General features: G+C 37.8%; 1 protein-coding gene across 2 annotated transcripts in view; it reads left to right on the top strand.

Annotated features, from left to right (window-relative positions):
- GRM8 (glutamate metabotropic receptor 8) overlaps positions 1–23934 on the top strand; it is a 424254-nt gene that overhangs the window by 341531 nt on the left and 58789 nt on the right. For both annotated transcript variants that reach the window (XM_067564317.1, XM_067564318.1), the window contains one exon: positions 17290–18225. In XM_067564317.1, the coding sequence (XP_067420418.1) occupies positions 17290–18225 (936 nt within the window). The remainder of the gene's footprint in view (positions 1–17289; positions 18226–23934) is intronic.

Raw genomic sequence — 23934 nt, 5'->3', positions numbered from 1 at the left:
GAGGGACTGCAGATTATTTTTATACACTTTTGATCATTTCGAGAAATATAAAGAGCCCTTATGATGTATGAAAAATTAAATAATTCTGTTCAGTTTTAAAGTAACTATCTCCTCTTTCACACTCAAGGCCACTGTTCTAAAATAGAGCAACTAAGAGCCATCAGGTGCCGGGTATGCTGCTCTATGGAACTTGTCAATGTTATTACATTTGACACAGAGAAACATCTATTCAGGTATAACAAGTAGTTCAGTGAATGTGTTGCCAACAGTATGTATGCTGCAAATTGTTTGGTGGTGAAGCAGTGAGGAAGCCGGGGCAAAAGTAGGCTAAGGCCACCAGAGTTGGTTGGTTTTTTGTCACTGAAAATTAAACTGTACTTTAAATCTGGAAATATTATGTTAATAGCCAAGGTAGTTGATTAAATTACCTTTAATTGTTGTGCATTTGCTTCAAATAACTGAACTGTACTACTGAATTAAAAATAATTAAATTGAAGAAAACATTCTGGAATGGGATTTTCAGGGATATAGTCTTGTAAAAGAGAACCACCATCACTTGGCAGCTCATTGGCTAATTCATTTTTTTTCTGTTTACTTTATCATACTTTCTCTCCTGCCTTTTTATTTACCTTGCAACAGTATTAGCTAATTTATAGCACAACATATTATTAATGTGTGTGTGTGTGTAATATAGTGTTTTTCATCCAGATCAATCTCAAAGCAAATTTTATTAACTGATATGCAAAGGAATCCTTTTGTGCATTTCCAGCAAACACCCCAAATTGGGAAAAATAGAGTCACTAAATAACAGTTTATAAACCAATACAGTTTAGAGTAGGAAGCAAAGACAGAATAGCAAATCTCATTGAAACTTTAGCAGAATTTAGGAAAACAGAATGTGTTCTGAGGTCATTGGGGTGGAGGGATATAGGAGGTGGTAATTTGGGATGTGGTTGCTGCTATATGTGGATGACACTTCATTCTGCTGTGCTGAAGTCAACCTGGAGAAATTTTATAGTAGATCTGGTTCTAACAGATGAATAGGAACTGATCACATAAGTATAAAATAAAGTCCAGATCAGTATGATACATGCTTGGTACTTTAATAGGGTCAGTTTCAGAAAGCCTAAGACAATTATAAGTCAGATCAGCAGTGAGGAAGGCTTTATTCAGAAAAATGTGAATGATAATTGGGAATCATTTAAGAACACCTTACTATATTCCCAAAAAGCCACAATCAAAGAAGAACCCTTATGGGAGGAGGGGGTGGAGATCTGATTTAGAGGGAAATGAAGGGAGCTTGTAAAACATTAAAAAACATAATATATAATGAACAGAAGAAAGGGGAAGTAGTTAGTAATGAATATAAATCAGAAGATAGGAATTGTAGATAATTAATAAGGAAGCCAAGCAACACAAGGAATAATATATGCCCAGAATTGTTTAAGGACAATAATAAGAAGTTTTTTTTAAATACATTAGGAAGAAAAAGAATCCTGACAATGGTATCCATCTGTTACTAGATGGAAGCGGTAGAATTATTGATAATTCAAAAAGGGCAGAAGTGTTGAATAAATATTTCTGTTCTGAATTTGGGGAAAAAAACATTATATAGTTTAATCATATGGTGATAACACACTTTCCATTCCATTGTTATTTCTAGAGAAGGTTAAACAAAATACTAAAGTCAGACTCCTTTAAATCAGCAGGTCCAGCTAACTTGCACCCAAGAGTTTTAAAAGAGCTGGCTGAGGAGTTTGCAGGACTGTTAATGTTGATTTTCAACAAGTCTTTGAGAACTAGGGAAGTTCCAGAAGACTGGAATAAAGCATTTGTTATGCCAATTTTTAAAAATGGTAAATGGGATGACCAAGGTAATTATAGGCCTCTCAGTCTGACATCGATCCTGGGCAACATAATGGAGCAGCTGATACGGGACTTGATTAATAAAGAAATAAAGAAGGGTAATGGATTTATGGAAAATAGATCCTGTCAAATTAATTTGGTATTTTTTCAATGAAATTACAAATTTGGTTGATAAAGGTAATGGTATTGTCCTAACAAACATAGACTTTGTAAGGCATTTGATTTGGTACCACATAATATTTTGATTAAAAAAATAGAACAATATAAAATGAACATGGCACACATTAAATGGATTAAATACGGGATATATGATGTATCTCCAAATTTAATTATATTTGGGGAATCATCATCAATTAAAAAAAAACTGGTTCTTGATCCTACAATATTTAACATTTTTAACAATGACATTGAAGAAAATATAAAAATCTGATAAAGTTTGCAGATGAAACAAATTGGGGGAATGATCAATAATGAAGAGGACAGGTCACTGATTCAGAGCATTCTATATTGCTTGGTAAACTGGGTGCATCCAAACATGCATTTTAATATGGCCAATTGAAAATGCATACATTTTATCATTAAATGTATATATCTAGGAACAAAGAATGTAGGCCATACTTACAGGATGGGGGACTCTGTCCTGGGAAACAGTGACTCTGAAAAAGATTTGAAGGTCATGGCGGATAATCAGCTGAATGTAAGCTCCTAGTGTGATGCTGTGGCCAAAAGAGCTAATGTGATCCTAGAATGCATAAACAGGGAATCTTGAGGAGTAAAGAGATTATTTAACTGCTGTATTTGGCACTGGTGCGACAGCTGTTGAAATACTATGTCCAGTTCTGGTGCCCACAATTCAAGAAGGATGCTGATAAACTGGAAAGGGTTCAGAGAAGAGCCATAAGAATGATTAAAGGATTAGAAAACATGCTGTATAGTGATAAGCTAAAAGAGTTCAATCTTTTGGTTCAGGGATGACTTGATTACAGCCAATAAATACCTACATGGGGAACAAATATTTAATAATGGTCTCTTCAGTCTAACAGTGAAAGGTCCAATGGCTGGAAGTTGGAGCTAGACAAATTCAATCTGGAAATAAGGTGTACATTTTAATGGTCAGAGTAATAAAACTTCTGAACAAGGATTGCAGGTGGATTCTCCATCACTGACAATTTTTAAATCAAGATTAGATGTTTTTCTAAAAGCTATGCTCTAGGAATTATTTTGGGGGAACTTCTGTGGCCTGTGTTATACAGGAGATTAGATTAGATGATCATAATGATCCTTTCTGCCTTAGAATCTATGAATTTCTCAAGATTGGGACTTCAGTGAGAATGAAGTTGAACTTAGGTGATGTTCAAAGGGTGGAGAAGGCATCTGATGGGGCTGTTACGGTAGAGAAGGTTAATGCCCTCAATATTGCATCTGTTTTCTGTTTTTTCCACAAGGCATTCACTAACTTGCAGTACAGCTTCCACCATTTCAGATGGTTTCAATGGTCAAATGTATTGCCTAATTTTAGGAGAGTAATATTATTGTATATACAGAATATTGGTTATCAGATCGCCAGTTAAACTGATCAGAAGATAATAAGGTTTTTGTCCCAGAATCAGGCTACACAGAGTTTCTCTAGGACCCTTGGAATGTATGACAAGGATACTCACACTAATAACAAAATATTGCCTTGAAGACTTTTATTGTGATAAAATGGAATAATATTCAAATGGAAAAATAATCAGTCAGCAGTATAAAGGCAATAATATTGGTCTAGAGATACATGTGGTATTATATACTAAAAGCATTTTAGATTAACATACTCACACCCTTTCTTGATAATCCGGTGGCAAAAGACAAAGGACCAGCCTCACCTCTGGCATGACACAAAACAGTCCAATGATTCAGGTTCAGTTCTCGAGTGGGAGGTGCAGAGTTTAGGAGAAGCTAGAGCTAAAAGCTATAGAAAGAATATAGACGCTAACGTAGAGTTTGACTTAACTAACAAAAGAACTAGAAACTATAGGGAGAACTATATAGAACTGAGAAGAACAATGTAGACTAAGACGAAGAAGAACTGTAGATAGAACTATAAATAGAACCAACAAGAAAAAGTGTAGATAGATTTAAAGAACTAGAACGATAAAATTAAGAATTAAAGAACTGTCTTAACACATTGGGTTGCCCCTCTTATAGCCTGAGCACTATGTGCCCTCCCTCCATGTCCAAACTTAACTTCCTCACCCACAAAATATTAGGGTATACTTACTCTATAGGCTGGCATGTTCATGCATATTAATGACATTTATACCAATTAAGGCTCATTAGCTCATTCTCTCCTCTGTTATTTCTGGCCTATAATAAAATGAGCAATTAAATCTATCAGAAAAGATGTATATGCAAGCAAGCAGGCTAGTCCTATGGGCTACAAATGTGCCTCTTATATCTGTCCCTTGCTAGATGCATGAGACCTCTGCATTCAGATACAGAACTTGCCATGGTAACCCATGTCTTTATTATTACCTCCAGATTGGATTTTGCTCCTCCACCTGGGGCAATACATGAAGCCCACTTAATTTTTTCCCAAACGGAAACATGTCCAAGACACATGTTGATGCATTTCCCCTTACTTTTAGGTGGGATGTAGGTACACAATTTACCTCAATAGGGGTAAAACAATCCCTACAATATGGGGCCTTTCTCTTTTCCTCTGGCCAACTTTTCCTCTGGCCAACTGAGATGAATCCAGCATCTCTACTCTTGATATTTCTGATACTCTATAATCAGGTGGCTGGGAAATCTTGAGGAATGAAGTGATCATCAGAAGTCCCCTCTTCCTTTCCTCCTGAAAACAAATTATCTGATATATCTGGTTTCTAATGTCCCAGCAGTCAGAGCCTGAAAGCTTTTAACTGGGGATCTCCAATGTGATATCAGAATGTATTACTTTTACTACTGTTTTCTAGCTCAACTGTGTTGTTTAACTTTTGCAGCTCAAAATATTTTAAGCTTTGATTCTTCTCTACTTTTTGTTCATGTTTGTCTTTTATCCCTAGCAAAAGGATATTTCTTCTAGTAAATCTCAAGTGTATTTTCTCTATCTTCAATTTATTTCTTTTGTTTGTTTTGTGTTTGCCAGCTCACTAAGTCCCAGTGCAGAATTCTCAGTTTATGTATTGACTCTTCATTATAAGTGGCAATGTAGATCTGGAAGCACACTCTTTCTCTGCTATTAGCAATTTCTAAATACAAACATTTGTCTGGGAGTTTTGAGCCAGCTCATCCTTTCCCATGTTTGAATCCAGTTTGTTCCCAGACCTGCAATCATGTTTAAAGGACTGATGTGTTTTTCTCTTGTCTATGGTGAACTGACATATCAAGATCTAATTACAAGGCGAAGATCTAACTTTTCACTAAAAAGAACTGCCATGTCAGAAAAAGAAATTACTTTTATTACAGCGACAGTTGAGAGCCCCTTAAAGTAATAACAATATGTAAATATCTGGATTTAGCATTTTGAAATGCTTCAAGTTGAAGCATACTATATAAATAAGCAGCTCAGTTCCCTCCTCTGTCTCTCCCCACAAAAAAAAAAACAAAAAACAAAAACAAAAAAGAAGAAAGCTGGTGTAGTAGCTGTTTAGTTCAATCGGTGGTGAAACTTAAGTGCTGTAGCCTTCTCCTTTAAACACCTGAAAATGATCTTGATCTCTGTTCTATTTAAGTTCTCTTACCATGTCCATCATTGTGGTATATGGTGTGGATGTTATGAGCTTTAATTCACTAATGTTTGAAAAGTATCTTAAGACCCTTGCATGGAAGGCACTGTAGAAATGCACAGAATAATTAACATTACAGCTATCTGAGTTACCACTCATCTTCAACACAAATTTGCCACCAATTTTAATATGAATTACAAGAAATGATGACATTTTTGTAATTGCTCTCTCTGATTCATTTGTGATGATTTTTTTCCCCCAAAATAGTCCATGGGAAACATGTTATGTATCAAGTTAGTCTCTTGAGAGCAACTGAGTAGGATACTTCTGTGACATAAAAAGTAGAAGAGGGTAATTTTATTTATTTCCCTTGAAAGTGAAGAGCCTCTCTCCAGCTCTAGGTGCGTTTATGGCCATTAAAATTTACAACTACAAAAATATAAATCACATGAAAAACCAAATGCATCCTGGAGTGCCATAAAAATCCACAGTAACATTAATCTGCAGCAATACCAATAACCCACTGCCTGAAATCCCACTAGTCTACACTGCACTGTGCCCTTTCCCCAAAGACCTGAATGGAAAAGTTTATCTTTGGAGCCTGCCTTGGTGGTTTACAAATCTGGCCTCTGGCTTCTTGCAGACCAAAGAAGGGAATGCATTTCACAAGCAAGGATCTGTCCCAGAAAATGGCCTGTTAGGAACTTCTACCTTTTAAACCAAGAGGGTGTTAGTTTAAGTGCTTCTGCTGCTCACATAGTTGTTCCCTTATCACATGAGAGAAGCAGTCTCTTATATAATCAAGTCCCAAGTCATTCAGTTTAAAACCAACAATTTAAACTCTCTCTGGAGCCAATGCAGATTATGGTGCAGTGATATGATGTGCTCCATATGTAAGATGTCCATGATGTGTCCCACTTTATAAGGGTGCAGCTACAATGAGTTGCATGGCTTAGGGTTGCAGGACTGGGCTCTTGGGGTGAAATCCTGCCCCAAGGCAGTTAATGGCAAAACTCCATTGACTTCAGTAGGGCCAGTATTCCACCATAGGTGTTTAGGGGTATGAGAGTTTTACATCCATCAACTCACATTAATTACTTTCTGTTCATCACATTTTCTTCCTCCACTCTAGTCTCCCTTTTAACTCCAGCTTTCTTCCTTGATCAAAATCATTTCTTATTGTGAACATAAGATAAGCAGTACTCCGGTATAACTTTATTAATCTTAGAGGATACAAGGGCAGTGGAGAGGATAAGAGTCTTTCTGAGGAGAACAGCAGCTAATTTCTGGTGTTTATTTTTTTAGAAATTATTGCTCATGTTTTAAGAGTAAAAATTGGTTCAAGTCAATGTTTAAATAATTTTTTTCTTTGAATTATGGAAACTGCATGTCACCCACAATGCATTCCCAGTGAGCACAGGAAATTTTTAGTGCGTGGTTCTTAGGACTCGCCAGCCTGCCACACACAATTATCAAACTGGCAAGTATTTGACATTTGTTGGGTTTCTGTGTCTATTTTATGAAACCACTTTCTTAAATCCTTGCTTCAGTGCAAAGTTATCAGGTTTCACTAAAAATGTGCAAGCCATAACTCTGGAAATGTTCACTTCAGACTTGGCCCATGTTTGCCAGAAGCTCCAGAGAGATCTAGGTAATGTACTTCCTTGCTTTCTTTTCTGCAGACTCTTCCAACCAGTTTATGCTGGCACTGTATAACATCAAAACCCAGCTTGAATACTCAGAAGTAGCAGAAAGCAACTGCGAAGAAAATCCTTAAGTTTTCACGGAGATAAAAATATGATCAAATTAAAAAGTAATATGCCTCATTCATCTGGGTTCCTCTGCTGGTGGTTATCTCTCTAGGCCCCTCATCCCTTCCCCTTAATTTCTCTGGTGGCTACCCTCTCTTATTTGCTCATTCTCCTTGGTAGTTACTTACTCTTCTTTGCCTTCTTAGCAGCTGTTCTCATTTCTGACAACACCAATCTTCCTGATTAGCTGTTTCAACTTCCTTTTCCCCTCCCCTGGCGACTCTTCTTCCTCCTCTCCTTTATTCTCTATGCCATTGCCAGCTTATCCTAACATTTCTTCACTCTTTCTCCCACTGCTTTGCCCCAGCTATGAGCACTGGGGAAACTGAAACCAATCCACATCCCTGTTGATCACAAAAGGATGAGCAGGCAGTGGTTAGGGCACTATGAAAGGATGTAGGAGACAATCCTTCCTCCACAACAAACATCCTTGGGCAATTCACTTAGCTTTTCTGCCTCAATTCCCCATTTGTAAAATAGGTGTAGTAGGATTTCGCTATTGTGTTGTAAGGATAAATACATAAATGATTCTGGTCACCTTATCTCAAAAAAAGATATATTGGAACTGGAAATTATGCAGAGGAGCATAACAAAAATGGGTATGGAATAGCTTCTGTGCATAGAGAGATTAAAAAGGCTGTTCAGTTTGCAAGACAGATGACTATGGACGGTTATGATAGATGTCAGTACAATCATGAATGCTAAGAAGAGAGTAAATAAAGAAGTTTAATTTACCCCCTTCACATAACAAAAGCACCAAGAGGTCACCTGATGAAATTAAGAGGCAGCAGATTTAAATGAATAAAAGGATCTACTTCACTTAGTGTACTGAAGACCTGTGGAACTTGCTGCCATTGGATGTTGTGAAAACCAAAACTATAACTGGGTTCAAAAAAGAATTAAATAGGTTCATGGAGGTTAGGTCCATCAATGGCTTTTAGCCAAGATGGGCAGGGATTCAACCCCATGCTCTGGGTGTCCCTAAACTTCCTATTGACAGAAGGTGGGACTAGATGACAGGATGAATCACACAAAATTGCCCTGTTTTGTTCCTCCCCTGTGAAACATCTGAAACTGGCTACTGTTGGGAGACAGGCCACTGGGCTAGATGGACCACTGGTCTGACCCAATATGGCTGTTCTTATGAAGAGTAATAACTTTTTTTCCCTTCTCCCCTGTAACTTCTAGGAAAAAAGTTCTCTTTCACAGTTTATTTTCAACAAAATGAGTTGCCGTTCCCATGCTTTGCTGATTTTTTTTTAAGCAGAGGTTTCAAATACAATACAAATATAGTGTCAAGTGGAATGCACTGAGAATATATTCATTGCACACTTGCAGTCAGTTATTTTGCTGTGGGAGGAAGGAGTACTGAGAATTTCTCACTCACACAAATGTAACTGTAAAACAAACAAGCAAAACAAAGGGAAAAAATTGGCAGGATCATTTGGTACTTTAAGATGAAGCAAAGCATATTATTTTTTCTGACTGATGGATCTATTGAAAAAAATTGAGCCGCACAAATATACTATAAACTAAAGCAAAAACAACTTAGCCCTTATGTCCTTAGGTAACATGTCATATAGCTGATGAGTGTATGTATCAAATGAATACATTCAATTATCATTCTGGTTCAATATTCTGTCAGCAGTCTCACTACCACAACCTTCCTTATCTACCCCAGCTGCTTTTGTGGTAGCATTGGGAGAAATATTTTCCACATAAATTCATGTTTGTTGTTGTTTTTTTACAAAATTTTTCTATTTATAAGTTTTAAAAAGTGTGAAATTGGAGCATTTAAAATAATCACAATTTTTATTTCATAATTTCATGCACGATATTTTGTTCATTGTTTGAATGTTTGAGAAAAATTGAAAATCATTTTTGTTCTGAAAATACAGAAATAGTTTTGAAAAAAGACAAGAGAAGATGCTGGTCTCCAGAACCTTTGGGGCCTAATGTATTAAATACAGGACTGTGAGTCATGTTGTCCTGAATTACTCCGTCACTGTCAGGTTTTAATAATACTTTGTTCGGATATAGAAATTTACAGATATTTTTAAGTCAAGTTAGTAAACGTTATTATTGAAGTGGACACAGAAACAATAAGACACAGAAAACATAAGATGGTTAAATTCAGAGGCCAGAACTCTATTTAAAACTATTACCTAGCTGTGGTTACCACCCCAAAGTAGCCAGCAGAATTGTTCCAGTGCAGATGTCAATGGGTACCAATGGCTTTGGTTGATTATAATCCTGAGGGTTTGTTTGAAGGCCATGCTCCCTCTCAACCCTCAGGTCTTCCCAGTGACCCTGATAGAAAGCCAGAGTTCTCTTCCCTCCTCCATTCGGAGGTAGGAGAAATAAGATAAGGGGAGCCACAAGCTGTGTGAGACATAGAAGCCCACCACCTGACCATACAATGCTGTGGCCAGGACCAATGCCCAGGCAGCCCACTGAGTTGATTCAGGGTGGGACTGAAACAGGGAGTCCACAGTGGCTACCACACCTTGGCAGCAAATTGTAATGACCCCCTGATGTTTCACCACCACAACCATCAAATGGGAACCAATCACTCATCCCCATCCTCACCACCCAATGGAAGCAGTGCAAGTAGGACAGGTCCCAGAGCCTGGGCTCAGATGCAGTATGTGACTTCCCCCTCCTCCAACCATGCCCTGCAGTAAAGAAGGGTGGGGTGGTGATGAAAGAAGAATTAGCTCCACAGACAGAAGGCAAAAGGAGAGGGGTTATTTGGAACATTGCCTCAGCTGTTTCCACTTGAGATCTCTCCTCTTACCCCAGCCCCAGAAGGTGACTCCACTGCTCCCGGCCCCATCAAAGCCAAACCCAGGCTAGTGCGATAAGAATTTCCATTTAACAGATGGGGAAACTGAGGTTCAAAGAGGTTACATTATTTTTCCAAGGTCACAGAGGAAGTCAGAGTCAAAACTAGTATCACAAAAAGCAGGCTTACTGACTCAGTCTTATGCAAACTCCATTAGAACACAGTTCATCTTTCTGTATCTCTCTTCCCAAGTAAAAGGAATAATTCCTACAGGCCTACCTACTTGTAACTGGGGACATCTTAAATCCTATATATTTTCAGGATTTCTCAAATGGTAAATATCATTGCCCCTATTTTACATCTAGTGAAACTGAGATGTAGTAGAGTACGGCTATACTTTGAGCTGGAGATGTAAATTCCAACTTGAGGAGACATACCCGTGCTTGTGCTGGTTGAGCTAAAAAACAAAAATGCAACCACAGTGACACAAATGGGTAAGTCACTCTGAGTACATGCCCAGACGAAACCGTACTGAGGAAGCAAGCCTCTCCTGCAGCTTGCGCTGCCACGGCTCCATTTTATTTTTAAAATGCTAGCTCAATCAGACCCTAGAGCGGGTATGTCTCGTTGAGCTGGAATTCATACCTGAAGCACAAAGAGTAGCTATACTGATAGAGAGGTTCGTGTGGTTTGCTTAGGAAGAATTGTGGGCTAGTGGGTTAAAAGAAGTTCTAATTTCTTATCCTGGTTCTAACAGCAACTCAGTATATGATGACTTGGTTTCTCCATGCCTCTTTTTTCCCAGATTTAAAATTGGGATAATGCCTTTCCTCACAATATTCCAATATGGTGCTTTAGTGATAGTTGTATTTAATTCTGTGATTCAGGATCTTCGTCCAGTCTGCTTGGTTTAGGAATGGATTATTTTATAACTGATGCAGTAAAGTAGAAGACCAGCTAGGGACTAATATTTTTGTCAAGATTTAGACAGAAGTCTAAACCTGGGCATCCAGGAAATGACAACTAATATTGGATGTGCAGGAAAACATCAGGCAGTGCAGTCAGGGACAGACATTTCACAGAAAACATGGTGAAGTTAGTAATGAAACTGACTTGACACTGCCATTGGCAATCTTGATTCCTGACAGTTTTTATCTCTGACTCGGTTTGCATTCTGATGGATTGGTTGCCCTTGACTTGTTTCCTGTCTACACATCCGTGGTTAAATATTTGTAATTTCAGCCTGTAAGTACACCGAGCCTGTCTCGCGAGCTATAAAAACTGGCTGGCAGGCCAAATCCAATGATTGGTCATGTTTAGGTTCATAATGAATTAAATTCATTTTTGGTGAGCCAGTTTCAGCTTAATTTCTGAGTATAATGGTTCAAATTACTTGGTTGAACACGGGACTGAAAGAGTTTAACTTGTACTTTGGGAGACATAGATACATTATAGAATTAAAAAAAAGACTAAATATTAGACTAAATTGCATTATGTCATGCAGTTGCTTCACTTCACTGGTGAACCTTTAGTCAGAAAAGAAATAATTGTAAGGATCTGTGACAGAACTAAGCAAAACTCTTAGAAATAGCTGCAGGTGACATTTTAATTCTTGACCATTTTTTATGTCAGGATTAGAGCATGTTTTAAATGCCACATTAACTGATGCCCACAAGTCCTGAGGGTTCTGAAGAACTGAATTGCCTGACACTAAATGAAAACTTTAGCCTATTTGTTCAATTAAAGCGATCAGAATACACCATTTATATCCTAGACAGACACTACTGATGTATGACTTCCTCAGTCTATAGATAGTATTGTTCAGCTCATTACAGCATTATCCTTAATAAATATGTTATTGAATTATCATTGAGTAAATATCAGGTTCTGAAAGAAAAGAAGTTGAAATACATTGTAATTTCCTTATTATAAAATAAAATATAAAATATCTTGAAGCAATGTTAAAGGCCTTGAAATATTGTTTAGGTACCGCCCTGATGAACACCCTATGAAACCATGATTTATTCTTCAGATTCTGTCCCATGAAAGTCAGTGGGACTGCCCCAGCAATAATTATATCTATATCTATCTATATATCTGTGTCCAGGTTCTCATATGGTCATGGGTTACTGTAATATCTGAGGAAGGGCAGAATTTGGTCTATTGTCATTAATAATGGAAAGTCTGCTTCAAAAACCTATTATGAAACCCATTAATAACATTGCTGATTGGTCTCCCTTAGTTTCTGACAGCACTGCTAATTAAATTAGTTGCTGAACAGCTAACAGAATGTAGATGCCAGTATTGTGAATATACCTGCTGTATGCTGTACTGTGGCATGTAGAGATCATACTTTGTATTAACCCAGTTCTCTCAGCATTCCTTTTTAGTTTTGTTATGAAAGGTTAAAGAACAAATTTAATTGTAATATTCATAAAAGTCTGGCTCTATTTACTAAACTCCCTTCAGTCTCTATTTTAACTAGTTAGCTGAAATAATGAGTTTTAGGGCTTTAAATATGAACAAATTACAACTCCATCAGGCACAGATCTCCTACATAATTGATTTTTATGATGGTTATTCTTGTTTAAATAGCAAGGAAGCCATATTTTCTATGTCCTGACAAATTAGTTCTAAAAGGAACCAATATTGTAATTTAAGGAAATAAATGGATGCTCTGTTTTTGGTTATTATGCGGGTAATCATTAAGAGAGTGGAAAATGGTAGCTCATCCTCTAATGCCTTTTTGCTAAGGGAATGTTAGACACATCTTGGTCACACACAAATCCATTAAGGAGTTTGATTTGGAAAATTCAGAGGAGCTGCTTAAATAAAATTAATAATCAGGTTTAAATTATTACCAATAATAAAATCTGAGCAAGGCCACTTTGTACTCACCTAACATGTGTAACAGATTAGGATGGATTTAGATTGTAATTTGCCTTGTCATTCATCACAATGTAGTTGAGAGCACTAAGCAGCTGTCACACATAAGCGTAAGTAACAAAAATAATATGAGTGAGCCTCAGCCAGCTTTAGCAGAGGTTGAGCCCTAGAAGGGCTGCTGCTGGACATAGCCTTCTTGTTCAGTGTGGGTACTGATGCACTGATTATTATTTTTTACTGGCACGTTCTTCTAGGCCAAGTTTTTTAAAAAAGGGTGTGTAAAGTTAAGCTCCTAAATCACTTTGTGTCAGATTGTCAAAGGCATTTAGGTGTCTAAAGATGCAGATAGGAGCTGTGAAGGAGCTTCCAAAGCACCCAAGCATGTAAGATGACTAACTCACATTTAAATCAATTAATTGAATTAAATGCATTCCCTTAGGGCACTTTTGAAAATTCCGCCCCAAGTCTATATTTAGACAACATAAATGGCCTGATTACCAAAGGTGCTGAGCATCCCTTTGACTTCAGTGAAAGTTATGGACATTTAACACTTCTGAAAATTAGACCGTTTATTTAGGTGTCTCAGACTGGAATTAGGAACTGATCTTTAGGCAAACACTTGTGAAAGTCTTGTCCCATGTCTTCTGCCTTCTCCTTTTTGTGTTTTACTGTCCTTTGTTATAACTAGCGTTAAATTCAGAGAAAAATGCCAATACTGTTAATTCATGAATTGAAAAAGCCTTGAGGCTGGGGAAGCTGAATCCATTCTTATATTGTTCACCATATGATAGAACAACTGTGAGGGCTTTTGGGAGTGTTATAAAAGACTCTGGCCATTGTGAACTGTACTGAGTTATGTCAATAAATTAATATTAAGTAAAATGAAGTTTGTAAAATATATGAAGTGCATAGCATACTGGAGATCTAAAGTTTCTGGGGGTCCAACTAGATGACCTACAGCAACATGCATTTCAGTGTTAAATTTCTGTGATCTGAATTCCCACCTTCCTTTCTGCAAGTAGAGGGGAACTCTATCAGATCTGTCCGGGGACACCAAAGAGAAGTAATGCTTGCTCTATGTAGGATGACCAGATAGCAAGTGTCTCTATAAAATGGGGACATCTGGTCACCCTAGCTCTATGGTTTCATCCCCCTTTCATCCTGTCTCCATGGGAGTGGTCTCTGAGCGGTCTGCAGGGATTCATGGGCAGGAGAGGAGGAGGATGGAAACAGTGAGATGGAGCAAAACTGTGGCAGCATTGAACCCTCCCCAAGACACACAAGGAATACCCAAGTAAAATCATGCTGACCCTGTCAAAATTACTTCTCTGTCACATATCTAAGGTATTTCTAAAGCACCTCAAAGTTAAATTATCAACTACATATGTGTATGTCCTGCGGTGGCCTTTTACAAGGCCCAGTTGCTTACCGCTGCTTCTTGGGGAGAAACTTCCTCTTTCTCCTCAGGTTTAATGAGGCAATGAAAATCCCATAAGCAGGGACTCTCAGACTTTCCTGTCTGCTCAGGGTCTTTTTCCCATCTCTGTGGCAATCTGGATCTGTGAATCTAATCATGTGATTAGCCTAAAAAAATCACCCAGGCAGGAAAATTGGGGAGAAATAAAGTGAGGTAAGGAGATAAAACATTCCCACATCCCAGCCTCAAATATTGAATATTTCCTATTTTTATGTACATTTTTGAGCCTTCAAAGATCACACTGTTTTAGATAATTCCAGGCTTAAAAGCCTAGAATTATTACATTTTTAGGGGGGGATAAAAAAAGCAAGTTTGTTCCTCTGGTGAGTTTTTCCAACATTTGTAACATTATATTGTCATAATATGAATTATGTGGTACATAGTTTGTGTGTCAGATCCACTGGAATGAAAACTATAATACGAATCGTTACTAGTGACCTTCTCAAGACAGGAATTTATTACCACCATTGCCACTGGAACATGTAACCTGTGAGACTTTCTAATGTATTTATCAATGGCAATAGTTTTGAGGGACACTCAAGAACAGTGACAAGGGCAGGATGAAATTTTGTGAAATACTGCATAGTTGTAGATTAAAAGAAACCATACTCATTTTGTTCAGTGGAACAACAAAAACACTCAGACGTTCTTGAGTGCTACATATATATCTATAAAGTATTTGTATATCTCCCTCTCCCCCATTACCTTAGTATCTGAATGCTCCACAGTCTTTATCCTCACAATATCCCTGTGAGGTAAGTGCTAATACCATACATTTTAGTTATTACTCACAATTCATAGCAACACTTTTCCTTCATTCCTAGTAGACGAATTAGAGTGCCCAAAACATTATGATTGCTAGTCTTGAAAATCAGGAGGACTGTTGAACAGCCTAAGACTCCTCGGGTATGTCTACACTGCGATAAAGCACCCGGTGGTTGGCCCATGTCAGATGACTCAGGCTTGTGCGGCACGGGCTGGGCTATAACACTGTGGTGTATATGTTCGAGCTTGGCCTGGAACCTGGGCTCTGGGACCACTTCCCATTCACAGTGTTCCAGAATATGGGCTCCTGCCTGAGCCCAAAAGTCTACACTGCAATTTTATACAATTTTATACTGCAATTTTATACCCTCGCAGCCCATAGACTTGAGTGGGCTTTGCATCATGCCCATAGATCCAAATTATCAAAGGTATTTAAGCACCTAAATGCCCATCGGTTTCTAATGGGAGTTAGGTGCCCAAATCCCTTTGAAGATCTAGGCCCTAGAGACGTGGTTTTATGAGTATGTTTGTTTGATGCACCATTATAGTTGACACTTTTGCTGTGAAAACTAAAATGAACAGGAAGGTCCTGTATGGCACAGAAGAGGGGAAAGGAGACTCCACTGTCAATTCAACATGGCTTTCTGGTTGGTGCTCAGCTGCCCTGAGGCAGGGGTTTGAAGCTGTCAAGCAGCTGCCTTACACAGCTTGCTCCTCTCAGGAATTTGTGGGAATAGTTACTGCTTGGGCCAAAATGATCACCTCTGTTATGTTGTGCTTAATCTGTCCTCTGCCAGAGGAAGGTGAAAACACCCATGCCACGTGAAGTTTTATTATGCTGTTTTATTTATAAATACAATTTATAAATCCAAAATTGTGCTAGGCACTTTACAGGCAAGTATGAGGACACAGTCCCTGCACTTAAGAGCTTACAATCTAATTAAATAATGTACGCATGAAGTATGGGTCATGGATGCAGCACAAAGGAAATGGCCAGATTCTGCCACCCCTGCAGTAATACTTTACTCTGCAAGTAGATCTATTCAAATCAGTGGGGCCCCTTGTGGAACAAATGCTACTCAACCTGAGTAAAGGTGGCAGCATCTGGGCCAAAGTCATTGGGTGGTGAAATTAAGAAAGAATCTTGTCAGATCCATGAGTTTTCTTTACAGATTTTATTTTATTTTTTTGTGGGGGAGACTTCCTCTTTTATTATATGTCATTGTGGAGATCTAGGATTGATGGGCCTTTTGAAACAAAGCTGCCCTATGTGTATATATTTTAAACTATAAAAAGATATTGGAAATTTTAAATTAGGAGGACTGCAGTGCAGCTGTGACATCTCTTTAAATTATTAATCAGAATGTGGTGTATACACACATTTATCTACTCGAAATAAAAAAAGTTCTTATGAATTTCAAGCAAAAGTTGAAGGGTGAAAACATATAAGCAGATAACAGGTGGTTCTTGGAAGAGATAGCATGATGTCTAAATGGAAGTAGATTCTTCCCTTGTCCTTTTTCAGTCTGTCAGAGTTGATGCATGGAGATTTTAATCTGTCCTTTTGCTGTACCAGAAATTAATTCCAAACCCACTTGCTCAAAATTTCCTAATTAAAATTTTGAAAACTACTGATATTTATACTTGCATGTGATTAGTTTATAAACTTTTTAATATAGGACTTTTACTTTTCAACTAGCCTGGAATCAGCCTGGAATCAATAAATCTCTCTACAGATGTCAATTTGGTCAGCAGAAAGTGGTAAATAGAAACTAATGACACTCATCAAGCCAATGGCATGAATGATTTATTGGGTACAATCATTTAACGCTTTCATAAAGTCAATATAAGAGAAAGAAACAGGTTTCTTATTATGGTAAACTGTATTTGTAGTGTCAGCACACAGTGATTTATGACAAACCTCTGGCCAGGATTAGGATATTATAAATGAAGGAAAATGAAAGGCTCATTAATTTTTTATACCCATAGGTAGAAGACATGCAGTGGGCTAACAGAGAACATACTCATCCAGCATCTGTTTGCAGCCTGCCCTGTAAGCCTGGGGAAAGAAAGAAAACAGTAAAGGGAGTGCCTTGCTGTTGGCACTGTGAACGCTGTGAAGGGTACCATTACCAAGTGGATGAGCTCACCTGTGAACTGTGCCCATTTAATAAGAGACCAAATGCCAACCGCACAGATTGCCAGCTTATCCCCATAATCAAACTGGAGTGGCATTCTCCCTGGGCCGTTGTGCCCGTGTTCATAGCTATTCTCGGAATTATTGCAACCACCTTTGTAATCGTGACGTTTGTCCGCTACAATGACACACCCATCGTCAGGGCGTCTGGACGTGAACTCAGCTACGTGCTATTGACTGGGATTTTTCTGTGTTACTCTATCACTTTTTTAATGATCGCAGCTCCAGATACTGTGGTCTGCTCATTTCGACGACTCTTTTTAGGACTTGGTATGTGCTTCAGTTATGCTGCCTTGCTCACAAAAACGAACAGAATTCACAGAATATTTGAGCAAGGTAAAAAATCTGTTACTGCTCCAAAATTTATTAGCCCGGCTTCCCAGTTGGTGATCACTTTCAGCCTCATATCCATGCAGCTTCTTGGAGTCTTCATCTGGTTTGCTGTTGATCCACCACATATCGTAGTAGACTATGGAGAGCAGAGGACACTTGATCCAGAAAATGCCAGGGGTGTTCTCAAATGTGACATTTCTGATCTTTCTCTTATTTGTTCCCTTGGATACAGTATTCTCTTGATGGTCACATGCACTGTGTATGCTATTAAAACAAGAGGGGTTCCAGAGACATTCAATGAAGCAAAACCCATTGGATTTACTATGTACACCACCTGCATAATTTGGTTAGCTTTTATTCCAATCTTTTTTGGTACTGCACAGTCAGCAGAGAAGGTAAGTGACAATAAAATTAAGAGCCAAATGTTAACAATGTCTTTTTTCATTGACAATATTTGTAATATTACATTAATTCAGTCTTATAAATTACTAATTCTGAGTGTGAACCGTGAACACAAATTCTGAGAATATTAGTAACAGGAAGGTAATGGCATTAGTCTTTGGAAAGGTACATTTCCCAGGTTTTGTAACAAGATCTGGGATCTGAAGATGACATGAATACCATAATAACTTGGTCATTTTCTGGTTATATCTTTTCCCTAAATGACTGCTTCCACTAATGTGTAGTATTATCCTTTCATGATGCTCCAGTCTGTTATATGAAAAGCTATAAATGTTTGCTGCCTAGCAAAGACCTGAAGCAAATGGATATATTTCAAAACTCTAAAAAGATCTACTTATACTTGTCAAAAATAATGAAGAAAAATATTTGGGTAGAATGAAAGTCATTACCTTTACCTGTCAGCCACACATACAAGTAAATAAATAAATAAATGGAGAAAAATGCCGGATAAATTGAGTATTTATCCCATATAAAACATTACACAAGGGCTCAGTTAATTAATTAATGGCTTCTTGAGGAAATTAGGCTCATGAAAATGTGCTCTTTTAATGAGCGATTCAGTCTTTTAGAGATCAACTCTTCCTTGTTCAGCTGACAGAATCATTTTGTAATATTAGTCAGAAGAACCATAAAGAACATATCAAACATTTAACTCTATCTTTCTTGCTTCTAATGGAAAGACAGAGACACATATCAAGTATATGCATTTGTCTCCAGCTGACATTGGGAAGTATGGCAAATCAGCTAGGAAAGAGCAATCAAACACAGATCAATCGCCAAGACGGTTTGGAAAAATCTTAAAAAGCAGAACTTTAGGGTATGAATCCCTGAAACAGAACCTCCCCCCCTGCTCCCATTCCTAATGGGTGATTTTTTAAAAAAAATTATTTTTTAAAGTATCCAAAATATTTTTCAGAAAATGGAGTGGAGCCCATCCCCATCAATGCCCATGGAAAGCAGCTACATGCTTTCAGCTGGCACAATCCCTTGGCTACAAAATTCAAAAAGTGACATTGTGCAGCTAAATAAAACACTTGCTGAGTCAGGCGTAAAAGTTTTCAGGGGGAAGCAGAGCTCATTAGTATGATCTTTTGCGTTTCCATAGATCAATGTGGCTTTCAACAGGTTTCTTTAAAAAAAAAAAAACCAAAACATTAAGCAAGCTTGCTGTTGAATAGGTCAGGCTGCCACAAAGCCAAGATCTATGACCTTCCATGACTTGCATGGACTTCTTCAGAATGAAAATCCATTAATATTTTATGGAGAATTAAGCCCTAAGGTGGTGGCAGAGCATAGGTGCAGTAAGTAAAGCTGAAGAATTCTGACACTTATAATTGGAACAGGGAAACACTTTTAGCTGATAAACGTATATAAGAACGGAGTTTAAATGCTGGTATTTTATTGTATAGGTTTAAGTTAGAAAAGACTCGTGTGGATAGAGATGCAGTACTTATTATTTGAAAGAGAATGTTTTTCCAGTTCAGGGCATGCTGAATTTAGCAAGGGATGGCATTTGTGACTAAATAAATGTATTTCTGGATTTTGGAAAATGGAACATTCCACTTGGCTGATGGTTCCGCAATGACTTTTAATTTACACAATAGGTTCACATTTATTTGATGCAAGAGATGACACACTCTCCACCTCTAAAGAAGAGAATAATAAACACCTCTGTTTGGTTTCTTATGTGAACTCCCAAAGTAGACATATGAATGTAACTAAATCTCCTGGATTATGGCACTAAACTTTGTTGTTTAGTTGGTGCATTATTTTAAAATGATTATTCTTGTTCTTCATATAATGACTTCCAGAAGGGGAAAAAATATTAGAATGCTAATACAGTAGTTTTGCCATTCAAATAATTCTTTTTCAGCCTTTTTGCTTTTTGTTGTAAATAAAAACATGTTTCCACACTGAGCCTTATGGACATCATCACAATAGCTCAAGAATCATACAATTAAATTGTTTATTTAAATGGGACAAAAATATAATGACTAGTGCTCATATATATAAAGTTCCTAGATATACTCAGGCAAAGCTACTTGTAGTTTTCTCAGTTAACATGCTTCTTCAGAAGTTTTATATTATAAAGCAAGCTAATACACTATAAAATATAGTAATTGGCATTATGATAATTGGAACTGCTTTTTGTACACCTATTTTTGTATGATAAGGAAATGACAAGATAAATTAAATGAAGTGGTGGTTTCTGAGATGCTCATCACCCTGGACCTTATCTGTAATTGATTTTAGAGCCCTAAAATTATTTGGCTATCTGGCCTGAGCTTGTTCAAAGGGAATCTAGCTATAAATTGGGGAATATAAAGCACTGAGTAAGAGCAAGGGTTGCATTCATGGAATGCTGAAGATAATAAAGTTGAGCAAGGCAGTCTTTATATCCCAAATCTATTCCTAACTGATACTTTACAGAACCTGTATCTCTAGACATGCTCCTCTTTAAAAAAAAAAAAAAAAAAAAAAGCTGAAACATCTCTGAAAGTGTTCTGGGGCACTGTCAGGGTTGGGTTGTGAGCAGGAGTCAGGGACCTAGTGATTTGAGCAGGAGTTAGAGCTGGAGTCAGAAGTTAGGAATTGGAGCCAAGGGTCAGAAGCAGTTTATGTGGAGTGAGGCAAGACAGGAGGCAAGGCTGGAACAGGCCTAGATCAAGGCTGGAGGCAAGCAGGCACAGGAGCTATTGCAGCCATGGCATATATGCTTTGAGCAGCATTGTGATGGTGGCGGTGATGGTTGTGCTGCTGCTGCTACTGCTGAAGGGATTAAGAACTGGTCTGCTGACTTTTCCAACCAATCAGGTGGTGTGGCCACTTAGACAGCCTACTACAGGCCAGCTGCATTGGTTAGGTTGCTGGGAGACTGGCTTTGCTGTAGGCCCTGCTTCCTGATGGGCACTTCTTTACACCCTAAATGTTATTAACACCCACAACAAGCAGAAGAAATCAATATATATATTTACTGGAAAGATCGTATACACATATGCAATTGCCCATTCCAAGAACTCATGAGCACACAATTTAGGTAGAAAATATTCTGATAAACTGCTATTGTTCTTTCACTCCCAAGATATTTATATTGATAAACACAGAGACAAAGTAATTTAAACAGATTGCTATTTGAAACTAACAGAAGGCCTGACCCAAAGTCCATTAAGTCAATGAAAAGATGTCTTTGGAGCAATCCCAGAACTTGTAAGAATCCAGTGAGTTTTTGAATAGGATGAAACTGAGTTTGAATGTTCAACTATTACAAAGAATTTAGACCCTGATCCGTTCAGTCCACAAATCAAGCTTTGATGTTAGTAGGACTAAAGCATATGCTTAAAGTTAAGAATATGCTTAAGTATTTTGCTGAATAGGGATAGACTACTGGATCAGCATCTTAATGAACAAGATGCTGGATTGAATTTTAGACATATGTAAGAGGCACAATGATTGAGGAAAAGAAAAGGCTTACGTGGGCATTCAAGATTATAATTACTACTCCAGATCCTCAGCTGGTGGAAATTAGTATAACTTCATGGAAGTCAATAGGTCTAGTTGACGTACACTAGTTCAGGCTCTGGCCCAGGGTATATAGCATGGTAGAAATAGTCCCATTATTATGAACATTTTTCTACACAGCTTCTGGTTATCTGTAAGTATGTAGGTGTAAAAATGAAACATAGTTGGGAGGATTTAGAAACATATGAGAAAAAACGTAAATTTAAAGTAGGCAAACCATATTTTAGCACATTAGCAAAGGCACAAAAAAGCCTTCTGAACCTCCCATGATCCTAGTCTGGTGGTTTTATAAATTTCCAGACACTTCAGTTACCTTGAATCTCAACCAACAGAACATCAAACTCACGTACGTGCCTAAGGAAGCCATTCTTCTAATTATTATTTCTGCAGCATTTTCTGTTCATGGGTGTGTGAGGTTCCCTTTTCTCCACATTCTGAAACATTGTGGTTCTTAGTGGATTCGCTTGTTGACGTCTGGGCTGGTCCTTTGTTCTTGGAATGCTGAGCTGGATGGTTTTATATAAGTCTTAGTGAGGTGTGAATGGCCCAGCTCTGTAGAGTTTTGCCTAGATCTGCCTCAAGCCATGAAACATATATTTGGGAAAATTACACAGTGAAGCCTCATAACCATACACATGACATCACAACAAACATACTACTATAACAATAATGTTCAGCATGTCATAAGCATTTCAAAAACATCTTACATGACATACTTTGCCTTAAACAATACACAACTATACTATAAGGGTGAACATGAATGATACACAATCACACCATAAGAGTATACATGAGGATGCATTGTGTCACAGGTTGTTGCTGCTAGCTGGATTCAGAGATGCAAACGATAACAGTATGTGGGTTTTGTTCATTAGAAGTTTCCATCATCAGCCTAAATGTAAGAGCAAAAAAGGGCAATGCCTGCTGAGTATTGTTTGACTGCTTTTCTCTTTCATTCTTTTGTTACTTCATGATTATGCTTTTGTCTTCCACTATAAAAAAAAAGAACCCACTAAGAGCACTGAAAGGTAGTTTAAAGCTATACTGGGATAATGGGAAAAATTTGACCTCAAGATATAAAACACTATATCCTTAGCACAGAAGTAAATGTCACTGAGGTGCTTGAAGTGGAAAGCAGCAAAACTCTACAAGATAGAGCCTGCATATCCTTTGACCTCACATTTGTATGGCAGCGTGTTAAAGTATTGGGATCTTCTGAAATAGAGATCTCTTAAATGTCATGATGGTTGGTATGCTGCAGAATAAAAAGTGCAATTGGCTGAATGATTAAAACAGATGTTTTAGGAACCAGTGGGTAAAATGAAGTTACAACGGCAGACTGCACAAGAATCGGCTAAGAATAGATGACTGTCTAAAATACATCTCTGTTCGATGAAAATATCTACTTTAATTTCTTTGCACTACTCGTTTTACAAGTTTTGACAGGTGGATGAATCATGTTCATTCAACAGATAATAAAGATATCATTTATTATATTAGCCTAGCCCTGTTCTGTTTTGAGTGAATATATGAATACTTGTTTTCCATTTTGCAAAAGAAAGAAGGCTGAACTTTTTGATAAGGAAAAAGAACCCACAGAAAACACTAAGTCATTCACCCATCCCTCTTTCCCACCCCCCATTCCAGAGGCAGTGAAATAATTGAAAGGGGTAATTTAACATTTCTAAACCACACCAATAACTTTGATCTTTTCTTTAAAAAGTGGAGTAAAGGCAAATTAAAAAGTATGGCATAAACAGATCATACAAATGTTCTCATTTTGGAGTTGGTAAATTCACCATGGGATCTGTTGTGATCCAAGTGTGCAGGGCCATTTATCGACTTCAGCTAAGAAAGTTTGTGACTCTGGGCAATGTGCAGGACATATTGGATGGTTTTGCAGCAGTGGGATTCCCTAACTGTGGGGCAATAGATAGCATATGCATATCCCTATCTTGGCACTATACCACCTTTCCAGAGAGTACATAAACAGAAAGGGATACTTTTCAATAGTGTTGCAAGCAGTGGTGGACCATAGGGGGCTGTAGTGGGTTCATGCAGGGCCCTCCTGCTGCTCAGGTCCTCTGCACCCCCAAATCACTCAGAGACCTAGGCTTCATGCT

This window comes from Emydura macquarii, unplaced genomic scaffold (assembly GCF_026122565.2).
Source record: "Emydura macquarii macquarii isolate MOO-44397 ecotype Brisbane River unplaced genomic scaffold, CSIRO-AGI_Emac_v2 contig_2636, whole genome shotgun sequence".
NCBI lineage: Eukaryota > Metazoa > Chordata > Testudines > Chelidae > Emydura > Emydura macquarii.
The sequence above is the reverse complement of the archived record's forward strand: the minus strand, read 5'-3'. Positions and strand labels throughout refer to the sequence as shown.